General features: G+C 40.2%; 1 protein-coding gene across 1 annotated transcript in view; it reads right to left on the bottom strand.

Moving 5' to 3' along the window:
• The window catches only part of TEAD1 (TEA domain transcription factor 1), a 159,782-nt gene that overhangs the window by 28,414 nt on the left and 111,081 nt on the right, over positions 1–20,287 (bottom strand). Inside the window, exons 6-9 of the mRNA XM_048484579.1 lie at positions 19,152–19,286; positions 18,914–18,960; positions 17,310–17,371; positions 10,050–10,174 (exon numbers count right to left, since the gene is read on the bottom strand). Coding sequence (XP_048340536.1) covers positions 10,050–10,174; positions 17,310–17,371; positions 18,914–18,960; positions 19,152–19,286 — 369 coding nt within the window. The remainder of the gene's footprint in view (positions 1–10,049; positions 10,175–17,309; positions 17,372–18,913; positions 18,961–19,151; positions 19,287–20,287) is intronic.

Here is a 20,287-nt window from a genome sequence, read left to right as displayed (position 1 = left end):
GCTAAGGAGAATCAGGATGAGTCAGAAATGAAAAAATTTAGACCAATTTCACTACTAAACGCAGATAATAAAATATTTGCTAATATACTGGCAGGTAGAATTGGGAAGTATTTGACAACATTTGTTGATGATTATCAAGCAGGTTTTCTACCTGACAGATATATTAAAAACAATATAAGAAGTTTCAGATATAACAAATGTTTCAGAACTTGGGGAAAAAAATCAGGAAAAAAACTGGCAATGATATTTCTTGATGCTGAGAAGGCTTTCAACAATTTCTTTCAGCCATGAAATCAGAATGTATGAATCTTAAGTTAATGAAGAGAGACAAATATGTGTTAAATTAAATTCTCACAGGACAAAATGCTCAGTTTAGTAAACAGTTATAGAGACAAGATGGTTAATGTATGTTACCTTTGATGATTAAATAATTAATGACTTTTCCTTTTTCATCTTCCCAATAGAAGAAAACAAGGATTTAGAATTAAATTCTCTTTATCTACCTATTAACTTTTTCTATACTTTCATTTATTTCTATTCTTTTTTCTCTTTCTTTTTTCTCTGTCTTCCTTTCCTTCTTTAATAGACGTGTATTCAGTAGAATAACTAAATTTAGACTCATATTTGTAATGATAATGACTACTAAGGATATTTACAATGTTTTTTTCTTTTTCTTAGTGTGCTATTTTATCTTTTAACAAACTTAATAAAAATGAATTTTTAAAAAATATTCAGTTCTTGCTCCGAGTGACATTTCCTGTTGATATACTCCTGTGTCAGTAGTTCTTCAGGTGTATCTTCCATTGCTTGATCATTCAATTATTTAACATTCACAGTTGCCAAAATAACATAATACATTATCATCATGGATTTCATACCTGCCTGGATAAGCCTCAGCTTCATTCTTATTCTATCTGTACAATCAGCTCCAAGCTGAGTTACTGGGCATGCTTTAAAAAAATAACAACATAGGATGTGACATTTTGTTACCTGTGTTGGAAGTGAAGGACTTTACACTGTTACACTGTTTCCTGCCTCAATCTACAGAGGGGTTTTTTACTAGAGAGCTAGTGGCTAGATAGGGACCTAGGGATTTGACACCTTTACTCTATCATTTTGGTTCTATCCCTTTTATGTTAGACTGATACTCTCAGGGACTTCCTTCCTTCCAGCTTCTTCCTCAACTCCTTCTCCATTCTTATTCCTACCATGCCTAGAGAGAGGATGGATGCTCCACGCATCCATCCCCATCCAGCTACATTAGGATAGCATAGTGACTCTACCTACCTTTCTATCCAGAATGGAATTCACTAATAAATACTCTTTTTATTAGATTAGAAACTACAACTGACTCCGAGGTAAGGCTTCTGCTGTGTTCTAGCCACCCATGCCGCTCTGCTAACTATGAATAGGGATAATCTCCAACTACCAGGAGCACTTATCCCAACAACCTGTAACTGTCAAGGTTGCATCTTTTGAAACATTTGTAGATAATAATACTGCTAATTTAATCACTTTTCTCTGTTGGTTTCACATTATTCGTATCTGTGGTGTGACCAGTGTTCACATATAATCTAGTGAAAATAAACTTGGTCAAATTCATGCTTCTCTCCAAAGGAAAAACACAAATGCTGCTAAATTACTAAATTGCTCTGCTGCTTGTTTTTGCAGCTAGGAGGAATGAATGAATTTTTGTGTATATACACGTTCCAAACAACAAGCCATAAATACAGTAAACATGTTATTATAATTACAGGAATATCATAATGATACTAGAAAGACAGATAAAAGGACAGTGAACCGCAGAACATTTATTTAGTTATGGGTTTTACTTAAGATCTTTTCCCAGAAGGAATGGGGTACAGAGTGTCAAATTTCCTTGTGTACATATAAAACCTCTACCTGCATGAAGGCAAAGCTTTAGGCATGAGAGGTCATTGACTAGTAATGGCACAGGCTGCTCTTGCGGCTTTCTCACTATCCAAATAGTGGGTCTGCCCCAGCCCCCAAAATTTGAAAAAAAATCCTTATAAAGTGAACATGATTCCTCTTTATCAGCTTGTGGAGTGAGGTGTGGGAGAGAATGGAATGTTGTGCAAGGCTCAGCTCAGTGCAGCAGTCAGATCTCCCTGCTGCTTCCCAAGTCCTCTGGGGCTTGGGAAATGATGTGTGTATGTGTGGGGAGAACTAAATGCTGTGCTTAGCTCAGCCCAGCATAGCACTCAAATATCCCCGCTGCTGCTGCTTTCCAAATCCTCTGGGGTTTGAGAAGCCATGGACTTGAGAAGCCTTGGTGGGGAAAATTAAAAAATTTTGAGTTTGGGTTTTTAGAACAAAAACAAAAGATAAGAAGCCAAATGAAGTTTAGGGGTGTCAGTTTCATTACCAAAAATTTCCAAATGTTTAAAACCCCAAATTAACCCTGAAAGAAGAAATTGGAGGCAGGAGATGAGATGGGGTGGAGATGGTATGGAATTCAGAGGAGATATACTTCTTTCACTCATGCAAGGAAATATTGCATGTGCTCAGCAAAAGGATGGGGGAAGAAATATAAGAAATAGAATGTTACATGATATCCCAGCACCTCACACAGACCCTTTTTTCCCTCTCTTCCTGCACAATTCTCTCACTTTTGAGTTGGCCATTTGGGGAGGAGGGACTGGTACTACTTCTTAAATAGACTAACCTGGCAAGAGAAGATCAAGATAAAGGTGGGCACAGTCTGATGTAAATGTGGTCCACAGAGATGAATACCGGAGCGCACTAGATACTATGGCTATTTAAAGAAGAATTATTCAACTGGCCTGACATATTATTCCTTTCTGCCTATTTCAACCTTGTAGTTCAGGACTCTGCTTATAGATAAGTGGGCTGGAGATCCAAACTTACAACTGATAATAATGTAATCAGGTTCTCTATGCCCTGAGTCGCCTTCATCTTAAGAAGGGGATGAACATATTTTCATACTCCCAAGAAAATCTAAGAAGAAATTTATCTTTTTTTTCTTTAAGGACATAAGAACTAGCATGCTGGATCAGACCAGAGTCCATCTAGTCCAGCACTCTGCTACTCACAGTGACCCACCAGGTGCCTTTGGGAGCTCACATGCAGGATGTGAAAGCAATGGCCTTCTGCTGCTGCTGCTCCTGAGTACCTTCGGGGACGGGGCGGGATAGAAATTTGAAACATAAATAAATAAATAAATAAATAAGGCATTTACAATCTGAGATCAAGGAGGATCAAGATTGGTAGCCATAGATCGACTTCTCCTCCATAAATCTGTCCAAGCCCAGGCTTTCCCAGGCTCTTCCCTGCAGCACAGCACATAAGCATTTATATCTTGATCATCCAGCATAAATTAGAAACTACAGTAAGAGAATAACACATTCTGTGTTTAGATGGCATCTAGTCATAGACCCAGAATGGAATGTAGAAACTCCCCATAATGCATATGTTACTGCAATTTACTATTTCATTCTACATGTAGAACATAAAATGCCTTCCCACAAAAAACACTCCCCACACTTAAAAACTAGATTGACAAAAATATGTTTCTAGATGAGCCTTTTCTGTAATGTGCTGGAGTTTTATGTACACAAATGAATGAATGCACACATGTGGGAAACTAGGATCACAGAGGCTGGCTTTACACATGTATGTGGTCAACAGATGAAAATAACAGGTATGCATGTACAGGCATCTCATCACTAGCCTATAATATGAACTGGCACAGTTCAGAAATAGTGTAATGTGGGTCTTATGCTGTTCAGGAAGAAAACTGCCTGAAACACAATTCAGCAATATATATCAATATATATGTCTTCATAGAATATTGTTTGTGTGAAGCGGTACCTGTGAAAAGGGATTTGGGGAACCATTCTGCACAAGCCATTTCCCAAATTGAAAGCTCCCCACAACTTGCTTTTGCAGAGCAGCAACTAACTTCACCAGCATAATATGTTAATCAGGCCAGGATTGTAACGCACCCACTTCAAAGCATAGATGGAAGATCACAGAGAAGGACATTAATTTTGCCACTTCAGAGCCCTGTCATCTCACTGTTTTGCACGATAAACCAGACTTGATAAATCTAGCCATACCTTATGCTAAATGTAACAAAACTGCCCCCTCCCACTTTTCCTGATGCAATTTTCCCCTTTCCGCTCTACTTCAAAGGGACAGTTCCAGGAGCTTGTTTACCCCTACAAAGATACCTCTGAAATCTCATGGGGCAAGGGGAAACAACTGGAAAAGTAGGTGTAGTTCAAAATAGATGAGAAGGGAATGATTAAGCTCTCCTTTCCTTTTCCACAACAAAACTGGCTGCTGAGGTTTTGTTACACTAAGATGAAATGTAATACATAAACCTGTTCTTAAATGTTAACATTCCTGAACTTGTCAGTTCAAGTAGCTTTTTCTCTTTTGTGCCATTGAAAACAAAGAAGTTATCTTTCTGGCTTAGTCTTGGTCAGTATTTTCCATACCTCAGAAGCCTGTCAGAACTTGAAGCAAAACAATTAAACTGGTAGTGTTCTTATTTAAGGAGTATAGTCCAAGAGGGCTTAGAGAACTGCCATATGATCCTCATTGGCTCCTGTTAAACACTAGGCTCAAGCTGTTAGTTCCAAACTACAAATAGCCCAAAATGGCTTGCAACTCAGTCACCAATGAGATCATTTTATTCCCCATGATGCTTTCTGGAAGTCAAGACCAGCAAGGCCAATCCAGTTAGGCATCTCTTAACAAAAGAAAGCTGCTGCCAGGATGCATGCTGCCAGGAATCCGTGCATTAGAGTCTTCCAGAACTTGCATCTGGCACTCATTTTGGCCTCTTGAAAGCCAACTCCAGTGATACGAATTACTGAACCAAGATAGTGTGCAGAATTTAAGTTCATAGTGGGTATTCATTTGCATTTTTTTCAAAAGTTGCAGACGTATTTGGAAATTGTGGGATGATGTAGAGGGGACTTTATTGACACAAAAATTACTACTTGAGTAAAAAAAGTAGACTGTGCCTTAAACATATAATGAATACCAGGAGGTAAAATCCACAATCCAATTTAGGACTATTCAATGTGCACAGGCTACTTCCACATGGATGATTTGCTCTGTTTTGCTCTCAAATTGAGCAGGGTTTCTGAAGAATCCACATGAATCCGTCCTCTCATTCCCTTCTGTCACCTTATGTTTATTCCTATGTGGTATCTGACATTTTGGGAACCCATTCTGATCCAATGTTTCTAGAAAAATCAAAGTCAAAGCAGGTTAGTTCAAATGTGAACAAGATGGTGAGAATTTCTGAAGTTTCCTGACCATGACTATGCCACTTCCCCTCCACATTCCCTCATTCCCTTAATACACTGGTGGACTTTTTGACAGGTTTTTTAAAAAAATCAATAGTAGATACATTGATATAACATTAGGTTATATAATACTACTACTGATTATTTTAAAAAAAACAGTGCAGGGTGAGCAGACTGATAGGCATGAGGGAATGGGGAAGAAATAACCAAGAATTGCCCACTGTGGATGGCAATGGATTCACAATAGGGAATCATCCCCAGGTAGCAACAGCCTCAGCTAAGCTGCCATATAAATGGTTGCCACCAAGTCTAAAATGTTTTTAATGTTGCAGAAAATCAAATGATTTTTTTAAAAGGAGAACCTGGACCCAATACAGAGCAGCTGCAAGGAATGCCTATCAAAAAAAAGTGAGCCTGTTTGGGTTTAGAATTTATCAACCAAGGGAACAACTGAAACAGAAATTGAAATGTGGAAATGCATTATTGCCAAATTTGTGTTCTACTTAATGATGATGTTCCTGACTCTTTTTCCTATTCTCCTGAGACTCTCTGCACCTTTCATGATCTGAAGAAGACCATGGCTTCCCCACTAGCTTCAGCCTTGCCTGACTGCTTTTTCTCCTTCCACCCTTTCTGCCATAAAACTGATGGGGTTGCTAATGGGGTTCTCAGCCTATAGGACCACAAATGCAGCCCATTACTTATTTTTTCTGTCCTTTTGCACAGTGTTGCTGCTGAGTTCCCTCCCTGTCTCTGTGCTGTGGCTGCAGCCACTCAGATGGTTTCTAAAACAACCAGCCTCACACTGGGAGAGCTGCTTATCCTACAAACCTCTCATTCTGTGACTTTTCTCCTTTCCACCTCTCCGTTCATTGTCAAACACAATACAAAAACTCCCTTTTGAAAAATTCTGCTATCACCATATACTGCTATTCTGTCCTCAATTCTGCTACTCTCCTTCTATTTCACTCCCCCCTCATTATTGTCTTTCTTTACTTGCCGAAAACTTCTCATCCTTGCCCTGATCTCCAAGATTGCCCCCCTTTCTAATCCTGATTTGGTTTCTTTTCACAGATGGTTCCTGTGTCAGGGACATGGCAGGCAAACTTTGCACTGGATGTGCTGTGCTTTCTGAACATTGTCTTTGAAGCCTCTTCTCTTCCCACTATAAACTCAGCTCAAGCAGCTAAACTTGTTGCTTTAATTCATGCTTGCCTTATTACATCTGGACATTCTGTTGCTATTTACACTGACAGCAAGCATGCACACTCACTGGTCCACGTCACTGGAGTAATCTGGAAATAACAGAGATTTTTAACTTCTGCTGGTACTCCTATTTCCCATACAGCACTTGTTGCAGCCCTTCTGGAAGCTATTTTTCTCCCTTGAAAAATTCCTGTTACTACCTTGAGCACACTACTATAACTGATGTTATCTCCCAGGGGAATGCCCGAGTTTATTTGGCAGTTTAAAACACTGCTGTGGAATCCTGAACAGGATCTGCATGGAAACTGCAACAGGAAAAAACATTCTGAGGGCAAACTGGAGCTTGAAAAGATGCTCACTTATGGGACAAAGAGTTGAATTAAACCAATGAGAGTTGCAATTTTTTTCTGAAAGAGGCTTCCACTGCAGGTATTTCTGTTAACAGATAGATACTTCAGAGAACTGTTTCATTAGAGTCACAAAGAATGAAAGTCTTTCCTAACCCCATCCCCTACCCTGAATAGAGGGAAAGGCAAGCCTTTGAAATAAAAGTAAATCAGTCTGGGCTGATTTATAGATTCTGGGCATACAAATGAATAAACATGGTCAGTGAAGCATTTGACTAATTTTGGTTTTCCCCACTTCTTGTGCACATCTAACATCAGAACTTACACCAAATGTACTGAATGAAAATCCACTTCTTGACTTGAATCTGCCAAGTGTGGCTTGATGCAGTGATATCAGTTTCTAAAGTGGCATACAACTAAGTTCCATACATCCCTTCAACACACAACTTCCTCTAAATCTCAAATAATATCCCAAGAAGAAGAAAGTGCTGCTTTCTTGTGTAAAAATAAGCTTTACCTTGCCCTCCCATTTCCCTAGGTGAGGACAGCTGAGCCTCTGCTTCAGAAATCAGCCGCTTGTCTTTTTCTTGTGGCTTTTTTGTGTGTGTCCAAAACTACTAAATACTTTTCTATGCAGAGAACCATGGCAACAGCTACCCAACTTCTTTGCAGGCAGTCTGTAGTAACTTGGTCAGCTTGGAATGAAAGACCACTCACTAGCTTAAGTGACCACTGAGGTATGACTAGGAAAGATCAGTCATTTCTAAACTGGGCTGATCAGAGACTGGATTATAGTTGAGTAGGCTGGAGTTTTTAGATATGAAATGTGAAACTTGAATTTCAAAGCTTTTAAGCATGCAGACAACCACTGTAAATATTTGGCCCCAAAGGCTCTGTTTCAATGAACTGCTCAACAGTTATGTGCTACCTACTGAGAGCAAAGTCATATCTACTTCTGAATATGAACTATTCACACGGCAGAAGAGCTGCATTGAAAAAGCAACCACATTATGCATCTTTATAACTGCACTATTACACTATTTTTCATTCAAAGTCTTATTGTTATAAAGATTCGTCTGATGTAAGGGTTACTGTGCTATGCCTCTGATCTCCATTATTCCAGGAATACAATTTTGTGATAATATCCATTTGCAAGGGTACATACATTCTATCTTTTCCAAAAAAGAATTATAGCAGGCAGGATGGCTCTATTCTTTTTCTGACTATTGTTTATGACAAGCTGCACAAAGAAAAGAAAGGTTATATATCCCATGTGTTCATGCATTTGCTTTGCAGGGGAAAAAATCTACATAAGACTTAATGACATGTTTTCTTCACTACAAAATAAAACAAGTCTATTGATTTGTGCCCTGCAACACATTTATATAAATGGCAAGTGATGCAAATAAACAGATTAAAAACATTTCAGATAATTTCATTATGTAAGATCAGTGATACTTTGAATACAATAATGGCCTTTCCTGGAATGCTATAATTTAAAAGCTCTGAAGTAAACATTAATGCCCAAATCACTCTTAGTATGTTTAGCAAGACATGAGTGTGTGTGTGTCTGTACATTTTCTCTCCACAATGCTTGAGGCCTACCATAAAATAGTCTATTTGTACTTTTTTTGCAAGGAGGATATTTTCTATCTTTATAGATTTGTCGAAGACTTCCTACTTCTTTCTCAGCTGCAGAGGAAGCCTATATATCTGTCACAAAAGCCCAATGTAATGCAGTGGACGCTGGGGCATATTCAAGGGTTTACACCGTTTACATGGACTACTGATCAGGCCACTTACGTCTTACTGTGTTCTGTGTGAACAGGACACATAACCAAAAAAATATTATCCTATTAGTGCATACTGGAACAGAAGATCAGTAATGGGGGACCGGTAAATTTTCCAGAGGCTAGATGCCCTTGTTGACTCTCTTTGTTTCTACCCAAGCTCATTTCCTTCTCTGCGTTTGTTTGAAGGAATTATCTTTTGTCTTTATGCCAATAAAGGCTTGTGACTGCTAAAAAAAAAAAATTATCTTTTGTGTGTCCATTTTAAACAGTTGAACTTGGACAAGGTCCTGTGACTGGAAGAGTAAAGGGTACTACTGAAAGAATACTGCATTGGGAAGGTGAAAAGGGCCCTATTCTCGTGAGGAATCCTACATTTGTACAATCTACACATTTTACTTTATCTCCTTCTATTTTGTTCCAGGTTACTAGGTTATCATACTATTATGAAAACAATGATTTTCAATGCTTATGAATTACTTGTCAATAACCAAGTATTCATAAGGCAGCTTACATAGTATTAGAGCATCTACAAGAACACCAGTACACAAATTATAGAACACTAGTGTCTTCTATTGCAACACAGCATAAAACTATACATATATAAAATATATAAATCCTGTCAGTGGATAAAAGATTACATGCACAATCAAAAAAACCCTAGCTCTAGTAAAAGGTTTGGTGAAATAGGTGCACCTCAAGCTGCCTAACAGGTAGGAAAGCAAGCTTTGTGGGTGACTACATTCCACAGTCTTGGTGCCACATCAGAAAAGGCCTTGCAGCATGTATAACCCAACTAAAAAGTGGCATACAAAGTAGGGCCTAATTTGCTGATGTAAATGCCCAGGGAGACTCCAAACTTTAAAGATCAAAAGTAGCATTGACATTGAAGTGGGTATATAAAAAGGCATACATCATCATTGCCAGGAGTAGTAGTTTAGATACGCTGAGCAGATAATTTCACTGGAAAGGAGTACAGGTTGCTAAGACACCACAATTCCCATGGTTCTCTAATTAAACTGTACAATATTTATTTTTTTATTTTTTATTTATTAAATTTATAGGCCGCCTCATATAAACCAATGAGTTGGCTCCAACAGTAATCTCAGATTATGAATTTTTTTTCTTTCCCCTATCCTATTGCCATCTGGAACTCTGCTCCTGGGGCACAGATGACCCTGAGGAACATGAGGGTGAACTGGGGTCAGCAACAGAAGGAGGAAATTATCCAACACACACATACTTTACATTCGTGAAAATCTGCCACTGGGTCCAACTCAATGCATATTTCTATATTCTTAGAGAAGCAGGCAGGAAAGGATTATAAAAATGGGAGGGAAACAGGAGGCACAATATCAGTTGGTAAGGGCATTTTCAGGATGTATATAAAGGGCAGGGCTCACCGATTCTGGATCTCTCTGTTGTTCAAGGAAAGCTGAGAATTCTACCAGTCTGAGTTTAGTTGTTCCAATAGATCGACCTTGCCAAGCAGGAACCGAGGGTGCTGGAGCTGATGCAGGTTCAAACCCTATAGTATTAATAATTATCTTAATGAAAAGTCCTCAATTTCTTAGTATACAAATTACTAATTATTATTATTATTATTATTATTTATTGGGTTTATAGTCCGCCCTCCCCCGGATGCACTGTATCATTAATTCTTGGATATCAATAATAACTTCATCCTGGACTACCACTTTTACAAATACAATTATTTAAAAATCTATTGTCAGTTCGTTGGAACTGTGATCACAGCACACTTGTATACAATGCAAATAGTTAATGGATGTAGTAAGGAAACAGATCAACAAAGCCATAATGACACCAATGGATAACTTGCAACAAGATAGGTCCAAATAAAACAACAAGAGAACACAACTGATGGTAATATACAACTTATAGCTCAGTAATTCCTAAACTTCTTCAGGCCGTGGCCTCGATCCATAGTGCCCCCCTCATATGAACCCACACCTGTTTCCTGATATGAGGTTTACAGCAAATTGGAAACAACTTCTAATATTGTAAATACATGTAGGTATTTCACAGATAAAACATGACCAATTAAAAGTAAACCAAATTATTGAGTTGTTTTACCAATATGAAAAGGTATGGGAAGGAAGGAAAGAGAGAGAGAGAGAGAGTTCTGACCGCTACTCAGAGAACTCAAGAGCTTTTGGGGGTGGGGGGAGAAGGTCATCAGAGGCATGTCGCCAGGGGCGTATCTACAGGAAATGGTGCCTGGAGAAAGCACTGAAATTGCAACCCCAAATGTCTGACAACCCTGAGCACCTTAAACGAGCAGAGGTACAGGGGCCGCATCACTTCAGTCTTGTTCCATCTAAAAAAGTAAATGTAAAGAATCTATGCAAGAACCAGTTTATTACTGATGCATGGAAGTGATGCCAAATCACAATGTTTACTAGGCAGACTATGTTTACTAGGTGGTTTGCCACTGCCTTCCCCAATCATCTTTAATGTTTGCTGAATGGGGCACCCTGAACTGAACTGGGGAAAGAGGAGGTACAAAAATGGCTAAAATAAATTTTTAAAAGTCACATCACTACAATCCTTGGTTGTTAGGCTGTATGTACTAGACAAGTGGTTCTTCCAATTGGGATACTCTGACTGGGGGTATTTAGAAATTATTATTATTATTTAGATGTATTCCCCTGCTTTTACAACAGTCTCGGGGGTCGGGGTGGGGGTTTCACAATAAAAGCAATAATAAAATCCAATACAATAAGACATTAAAACCACAATAAAACCAATCCTAAAGCTATAAAACATTTTAAACTGTAAAACTCTCACCCCAACCACCCCCAAGAGTGGTGTATATAGGACATCTCAAGACCCGCCCCCTGATCCCAGTAAGGTGAGAATCAGCCAAATGCGAAGGGTGAAGAGGTCAGTCTTCACCAGGAATCAAAACTCCAGGAGAGCAGATGACTCTGGTGGGACAGCATTCCACAGTACAGGGATCACTATTGAGAAGGCCCTCTGGGCTGCCCCCACCTCCCTCACCTCTAAAGGGGGCAGGACAGCCAAGTAGGTGTCTTCTTCTGAACTCAATGCCCAGGCAGGAATATATGGTGGATTCATTCTCTCAATATTAAATCAGGCTGAAATCTCTCAATATTAAAATCAGGTTGAAATCAATTAATACCTGCCTAGCTGGCAACAAGAACCTAGCATTTGTTCATACAATCTGGAACAGCTACATATTTGTGGATTCTACTTGACAAGTTCTCAAACCTGTCTAGAAGTTCTCAGTCCTAGGCAACAGAACACTCTGCAGTCCATAGCTCCTGCCTTTCTGCCCACCCCTTTTTTTGGCAAAAACAACACAAAATTAAAATTGCTAAGTTGGAAGGAATCGAAGTGAGCGAGAAGCAGGAAGGACACCTTGTGCCCTTTCCCAACTTCTTGTTAGGGAACTGGATGACCTGGGAGGCCACCAGCCCCTTCCTCAATCTGGGTTAGGAGCATTCGTCCTGGAGGAGTGCACACTTCTGAGGTGGGAGGGAAGGGCAGCCATGCCTCCCTCCACTCCTGCCCACTCTGTCAGTTTATACAGCCCTGCTCTGACATGAGCCTGGCCTGAACATCTTGCCTTCCCTGGTGGCTGTCCTCCAACCCTTGCCAAAAGGACATGGGCTTGGAAACTTCCTGCAAGGAAGAGTCTGACCCACCTGCCTCAGGGGCTGCTTTGCAGGGCTGGGGAATGCTACTTTCTCTCATTTCCACCCCAGCCATGGAGTCTTTCCTACCATTACCCCACAACCTGGCCTGGTGCTGCATGTACTGGTCAGCAGCAGTGCCTGGTAGCATCATAGAGTAAAGCTTCTTGGGGCATGGTTGACTGCTTCACAACGGCTGTTGCAGCTTGACTTGGGCTGCATCACCAGAGTTCTGTCCCAAGCACCTTTCACCCACCAGCTGGCTCAAGATTCCCTGTGCCATCCTTTACTGCCCCAAAATTCTCTAACATCTCCCTATTGTCCCACCATTACTCACCGCTGCCCCCCACCTCCCCTTGATGCTTCCACCACCCCTAGGGGTGCAATAGAGTCCACTTTGGGAATCCGTACTATAGCTCAAACTGCTTCAACACATAATTAAGATCTACAACCTATGCTGGACAATGACTCACAGTTAGGAAGCAAACCTTTTCTTGCTCATAGATAGCCTCCTAACCTTAAATGTTTTTTTTACCCATAGCAATACTCTTCCAAACATGGACACAGATGGGAAAACCCAAATGCCAACTCTGTCCCCATATCCACTCTGACAACATGCTATCCAGACCTAACAAGGCCTGCCATACCACCTCAGGTTGATTCACTTGTTCCAGCATTATACATGACACCAAATATCAGAAATGCCCTTCCACTTCCAAAAAGATCAGTTCCCTACACAAAAGAATAAATGGACATAAATATGCTATTAAAAACCACAACACTAGGAAAAAAACAGTGGGAGAACAATTTAATCTTTGCTGACCCAAGAGTGGCAGTTTTCAAGGAAAGAAATTTCAAGGGAAAATTTCAATTGCTGAAATAGGAGATTGCTGAACTTGAATTAATTCACAACTATGGAGCTTCTGGGTGAATTGGAACACAGAATTTTAATCTCACTACAGATGCTAATTTTTTGCCCCCAAGTATTTTCCCCTGCTATAATCGAGAATTACAATGTGCATGGTACCTTTGCATCCTTTACAACATTCTTTACAACAAAGGTTGATTCCCAAAACTCTTTTTGGTCTCCAAGGTGCTTCTGGACTCAAAGTTAACTGTTATTCATACTTAACGCATAATTGTTCTTTAACAAACAGATGGAAACAGAACCAAAGATACTGTACCTCCAAGTCTCTGTACTGCCCATATAGAAAACTCTGCCCAACAGGTAATATTTTCAACACTGCTAATTCATATGATCTTATTTGACAAAAAAGTAGCAATATGACAACAAACACCAAAGTACAGATGACTGTTGTCGCCCCTTCCCAGCGACCTGATACTGGTTTCCCTGCCCTCATACGGGGTGTGGGTTCTTAAAGGTTCCTTCATGGACCTGGGAGAAATTCCATTACCCTTTTACCCCAGGTGTTTCTTCATAGGTACAGCTATTCTCCAACCCCTTATACTGGGGTTCCCACCACCTCTAAACTCCCACAGTCTACTGTGGTTCTTCCTCTGGGGACTTAGACTTCTGTCCCATCAGCCCCAACAGTTCTTGAGCCTTTGGCTATGTCCTAGTGCCTGGTGGAGCTGATTGTTAGGGCCTTTTCTTCCCCACCTCTGAGTTCTCGGTGTCCTATTCTTGTGGGACCACCTCACCTAGGGCTGCTAGCTCTGGGTTGGAAAATATCTGGAGATTCTGGGGGTAGAGCCTGAGGAGGGTGGGGTTTAGGGAGGGGATGGACTTCAATGGAGTACAGTGCTATTGAATCCACCTTCCAGAGGGGACATTTTCTTCAGGGAAGATAATCTCTGTTGCCTGGAGATCAGTTGTAATAGCAGGAGATCTTCCGCAACAACCTGGAGGCTGACAACACTGTCTCACCAGACAGCTCTTCAGCCTCCCTCCAAGGCCTCCTTGGCTGCTGGGCCAGCCAACGACACTTGTTCTCTTGTTCCTGCCAATTCTTTGCCGCTTTGAGCTTGCTCCATGCTCTGCAGCTAGCTGCCAACTTCCTCCACCTGGTCCATTACCAGACTTTGAAGGACCTGGCAGCTGGGCCAGACCATGCCCCTTAACTAACAGGACTGTTAGAAGAGCCCCGCTGCTGACTGAGTCTTACACAGTAGCCTAGTCAGACAGCATTGTAAAGTTCAATTGGAAGAACCACTTTTCTACTGCAAACAATGTAGCTCCATTGCTCCAAGAACTGGAACTCTCACTTCATGAGTATTGGGCCCTATAGATTGAATCCTGATATTCTATATTACCAGAACTCTCAGTTACTGCAGAATAGTACAGTGCTGCTCCTAAGAAATGTCAGTCTACTAGTGATCTGATCATCAAGGAATACACACAAAGAAAGACTACCAGCCATTAGGAATGTAATTTCTGATAATGCATGGCACAACGGAATGTTAAGCTTTATGACTTCACCCTCATCCACACTTGATCGGGTGGTGTTTTTCCATATGGTCCCCAAACGGCTCTGTGTCAGCAAATGACAATTTACTGGTGGTCCTTGGCCCTAAAACAGCCTAACTGTCCTCAATCAGGGACAGGGCTTGTTTGGCCCTAACCCCAGCCTGGTGGAACACTCTGTTGAGTCAGAGGGCCATGCAGGATTCAGTGCAATTTTTCAAGGCCTGTAAGACAGAACTGTTCTGCCACACCCATGGTTAAGGACAGCAACAGTTTTCTATCAGATTGGCCTCCCTTCCTCCCCTCCCCTCCCCTCCCCTTTCCCCCTCCACAATATGACTGAAGATATTGATGTGGGAGTGTACTGGCCATGATTGATACCATCAATTTTAAGGCATCAAGGTTTTTTGGGATTATGGAATTTTATGTCAGTTTTTATGGATTTTATTGTATGACAATTTCTCTGTTATAAGTTACCCTGAGCCAATTTGGGCTGATGATAGATAGACAGATAGACAGACAGACAGATAGACAGACAGACAGATAGATGATAGAAAGACAGACAGACAGACAGACAGGCAGACAGGCAGACAGACGATAGATAGATAGATAGATAGATAGATAGATAGATAGATAGATAGATAGATAGATAGATAGATAGATAGATAGATAGATAGATAGATAGATAGATAGATAGATAGATAGATAGATAGATAGATAGATAGATAGATAGATAGATAGATAGTAAGTAAGTACCTGAATGGTCCATATTTATGGCAGATTTGGAGAAATGTTTCCCCAGTACCTGCCCCCTAATGCATTTCCTTTGTTTAAAATTCAGTGATAACATTTTAATGGGAAGGAGGTCCTTAAGAAAATTCACCAGGGCTAACAATTCCCGTGTTCATTAATTTGAAACTGGACAAGTTCCATGTAGCAGGTCCATTTTCTGGATGCCATTTCATCACTGCATGATAAAGACCTACCAGCTGTGGTTTCTGCGTAGGAAGCAGCTCCTGTAGTTTCTCCATTGCTTGTGTGGCTGCAGAGAGTGCAGTGGAAATGAAAATTTCTACATGACAGGCTACCCTGCAATTTTCCTGTCCTGGTCTCCTAGCAGTCCCTCCCCAGGACCACTGGGATTTTTGCAATATTAAAAAAACTATCATAAGTAGAATATCATTATATCAATAAAATAATAGGTTCTGTGAATTTCTAGCTTCTGTTTTTTCTTTTTAAAGTAAATCTCTAGCACCTTGTGAATATAGACTTATCACAAGGGACAGGTCTGAGAATTCAGAGAATGGGCTATGCATATTATTATAATGGTGTATCAGTACAATGATAGTCTAGCACCAACTTGTTCAAACTGTTTTGTAAAGTCCTGAAAACAACTGACAAAGACTAGCCATTTAAACTGGAAACTCAGAAAACATAAATGCAGTAGTTCAACTGCCATGGACATTCATTAGTAGAATTAAAAGCTGTGCTATTTCTACAGGAAAGCTTCAAGGGAAAACTTCTAGGAAGAAACTGCTCCATTGGAATTCATTTGCTGATCTGATATTTGACTTGGTCTAAACAGGGCTAGAGACTACAATCAACATATCTAATTTTCAACATGGCCCCAACTGTGACTACTTAAATCAAGAGACTGGACTCATGAACAGACAAAATGGATCTTTTGACAGGCTTGAGAAAAGCCCCAGGTTTAGCACAAAAACCTGAAATGTACAGAAGAAAAATTAAAAAATACAGTTTGTGTGGGTGAGGGGAAGGGGGGTTATCCCCCCAAAATCTAAGCAGCGCCTGTGGGAGCTACTATGTGCCACAATAATATTATCAACTATCAAACCTTGGTTTCTTTCACAAAAAGACAGAGCCCTTTCAGGAATATTTTGACCTCCCAGTCCATCCATACTCCACTCCTGCTGGCCCTGGAGGAGAGCTCATCAAGGCAAGGGTCAGAAGCAATCACTAGACAATGGTAATTCAAGCCAGATGCAGCAGTGATTACCAGACAACTTGATACCACACAAATGTCTTGGACCTAGTAACACCCTCTGCACAACTTGGCCAGGCCTAGCTGTGGGAACTATTCAACTCCCCTGAGTGATTTGCTACTGTGTAACTTCTGAAACTTGCATAATTTTTTCCAGGGAGAGGGGTAAAGCCAACAGTCCGTGTGAGTGTAGTGCTTAGAGTGAAAATCTAGGATCTGAGATACCCAGATCCTCACTCTGCTGTGAAAACTTGCTAGGTTACTTTGGGCCAGTCACTTTCTCTCAGCTTCATCTACCTCACAGGGCTGTTTTGGATAAAATGGAGGAGAGTGGCATGATGTAAGCTGCTTTGGGTTCCCTTTGGAGTCAAAGGTAAATAAAGTAAGTAAATTAATAATAAATACAGTTGAAGACAGGGGGACAAATGAAAGGCTATTTGGTGAGCAGGAAATCCAGAAGGAAGGTGGAAAAGGAGAAAGGATATAAAGCTGAGAGCAGGAGAAAAAGAATTTAGACATGGAATGCGGAAAAAAATACATAAACCTGTTAAAGTGTTACCTGAAATAGGGGTTGCAACTGTTGGTTGTATGGGATAGGCTTGCTGAACAAATGGCTTTATGCTGAAAGAAAATATTGGATGTAACGTCAGACACTATAATAATTCAGGTATAGTTTATTACCTCTGAAACCTTTTAATAAAAAATAACTGCATTTTGTCACATATTTAGTGCCTTTGGCATAGTGAAACATCATTTATATGACCTTCTTTTCTACCATAAAGTTTCCTAAAGTCTGTTTTCATAGTGGTAGCTAAAAGAAAATAAAAGAAACAAAGCTGTAGAAGAACCTAGCACACTCTAGTGCATAACACAAACTATAAACAGGAAATATCTGCTTCAAATTTCACATCAGTCATGTACTAACTGGAAAAGTTCAAGCAAGTTAGCTTCGTATTGTTAATATGGGGCTAACACTTCTGGTCTACCTCATGGTGTTGCTGCAATAGTTGCTGTATAATAAATATTCTTGCTATTATAGTGGACCTTCCGACAAAGGAATGTTCCACTCCCCATCGAGGAAACGCAGGCACGCAAAATGCCATCTGCAATCCACTTTTACTGCAACACCCAGAAACCTATGTGATTTAAAGTAGCAGGAATTTCTCTTCTTGCTTGGTATGTGACCTACATAAGGATGAAACTACTAAAGACTTTCTTCCTCCCTTATTGTACTTGCAGGGGTGGGTCAGTTCAGTTCATAAAGATATTCAAATAATTGGTACTGAAAGTGATCATGCCTCTCTCCTAGCAACTGAATTCTGCACATCAGTCTTTCACTCCCACAGCACGTAGTATGATTGCAAGTAGATCTAAAGATCATGTGCTTCCTTCTGTACATTTGCAAATGACCTGCTGATCTGATGTGCTCTGCAGGATCTCCTTTGACCATGAGCATAAATCTGTTAGGCTAATGTCTAAGACCAAAGAAATTCCTATATTTTAATGAAACAAACCCCTGGTCTGAATAGCCCAGCTAGACTGGTCTTGTTCGATCTCAGAAGCTAAGCAGGGTTGGCTGTGGCTAGTATTTGGAAGGGAGACCCCCAAGGGATACCAGGGTTTTGATGCAGAGACAAGCAATGGCAAACCACCTCTGGATGTCTCTTGTCTTGAAAACCCTACAGGGTTGCCATATGTCAGCTCGACGGCAAAAAAACTTGAAACAGAAGATGTCACAGGTCAGCTGTTTGTTTCTATGTGCAGTGAAGTGAGCAGAGAGAAAGTATGTCAGCCTAAGATCTGCTATGGATATAATTACACATACAGGTGAGCAGTGGAAGTGATGTGTGAACATGCCGAAGATCTTCTCAATCTAATTTGCCTTTAGTTTTGAGAATCTTTATCTTTTGCAAAGGAAACAAGGTGGTGGTCAGAATCCAAAAAAAGATACCAGAATCCTAAAATGGTAACAACATTCCTGAAAATTCAGGCTAACATTTAGGATGCCTTCCCTGAAACCCCAAAATGAAATTAATATGACATTTTTTGAACTGCACATCCCCATGTTTAGCTACTTATATATTCAAAATTGTTAAACAAATGCTTTACTTATGACGTATACATACACAATCAGAGAAGCGCGGCCTTATTTTCTAAACTTACTCTTGAGAAGATCCTGGCTGCCCAGTTTGTATCATTCCTGGCCAAAACTAGATAAAGGAAAAATGAAAGATATAGCATTTAATTATGATTTGTATAAGCATATGTATTCTATTTTTCCTACCAAAGAATTTTGCAGATAGAGGGAAGTATATTTTATGCAGAAATTAATTGATGTAGACTTCATTTCCTACAAATCATTATTCTAAAATGTATTTTCAAGTGCAGACAATTAACTTACTCCAGGTGCTCCAGGAAATGTAGGACGGGGAATTCCTGGCAGGCCCAATTTATTGTGAATCGCTGTTGCAGATACTATTTGCGCGGATGACATGGCTGCCATGTGCTGGAGTGCTTTGTCCTTTGCAGTCTGATCCTTTAACATGACAATTGTAGGCAATCATTAATGCACCAGGCACAACAAATCACACTGAGCAAACACAACTAGAAAGCACATATGCTTAAATTAAAAGACGCACAGGAAACATGAAAAATAAAAGCATGCAGAAAAATGCAGCACAAGGGCTAAAATGATTCAGACTATCTCAGGGCAAAGTTTTCTTCCGAATGTTGCTGTAACATATTAATTGTGAATACAAGTCTCTGTTACAAAGAAGCAGGGGATTGAACTTTCTGACACCCCAACCCAAAATAAAGCCTGAGCCTTTTGTGGAGCTCAGACAGGAATACAACAACAACAAAGTAAGTTACTGGTTCAGAATAAAGATCTTTTAAAAATCTAGCCGGGTATTTGGCTTACTGGCCCCCACTAGATTGGAATGTAAAAATAGGAGAGCAATAACTGGGAGGTTGTTTGTACATTTTGGATTTTGCCTATCCACCATATTCAGCATCCTTCACGGGCACAGAAAGGTGGATGATCTTCGGCATTAAAGGCTGCAATTTATCCTATCAGCCTGTGAAGATACACAGCCTGTAGAAGAAAGGATGAGAACAGGTTTTTGTGTGTGTACTGCAGGGTGCATCTCACATACCAATGCCAGGTGTTATCTGTTCTGAAACTAAGTCAGAATGCATAATCCAGTCAAGCATTTTTAAATCCTGGTCATCTGAAAGAGAATGATTTAAATATGTGCTCAAATTTCCAAAGAAACTGAATTTTAAAATGCTTGACACCATGCAGTGGTAGAAGCTGCTCAATCCACTCGGAGACTCTTTATTCAGAAGTGAGATCTTGCTGTAGTTCAGATTTAAAAGTGGGATATGTTATATGGAGATGGTGAATCTGTGCTCTTCTACCCCAGCTATCAATGATGTCAGAGAGATGCCAGAACTGTGGGTAACCATAGCCAGTCCAGATCTGAAAATCATGTTCTTCAGTACAGGCTCCATGAAGTCATTAGCAGGCACCGAAGA

Source organism: Sphaerodactylus townsendi, linkage group LG02, assembly GCF_021028975.2.
Source record: "Sphaerodactylus townsendi isolate TG3544 linkage group LG02, MPM_Stown_v2.3, whole genome shotgun sequence".
Classification (NCBI taxonomy): domain Eukaryota; kingdom Metazoa; phylum Chordata; class Lepidosauria; order Squamata; family Sphaerodactylidae; genus Sphaerodactylus; species Sphaerodactylus townsendi.
The sequence above is the reverse complement of the archived record's forward strand: the minus strand, read 5'-3'. Positions and strand labels throughout refer to the sequence as shown.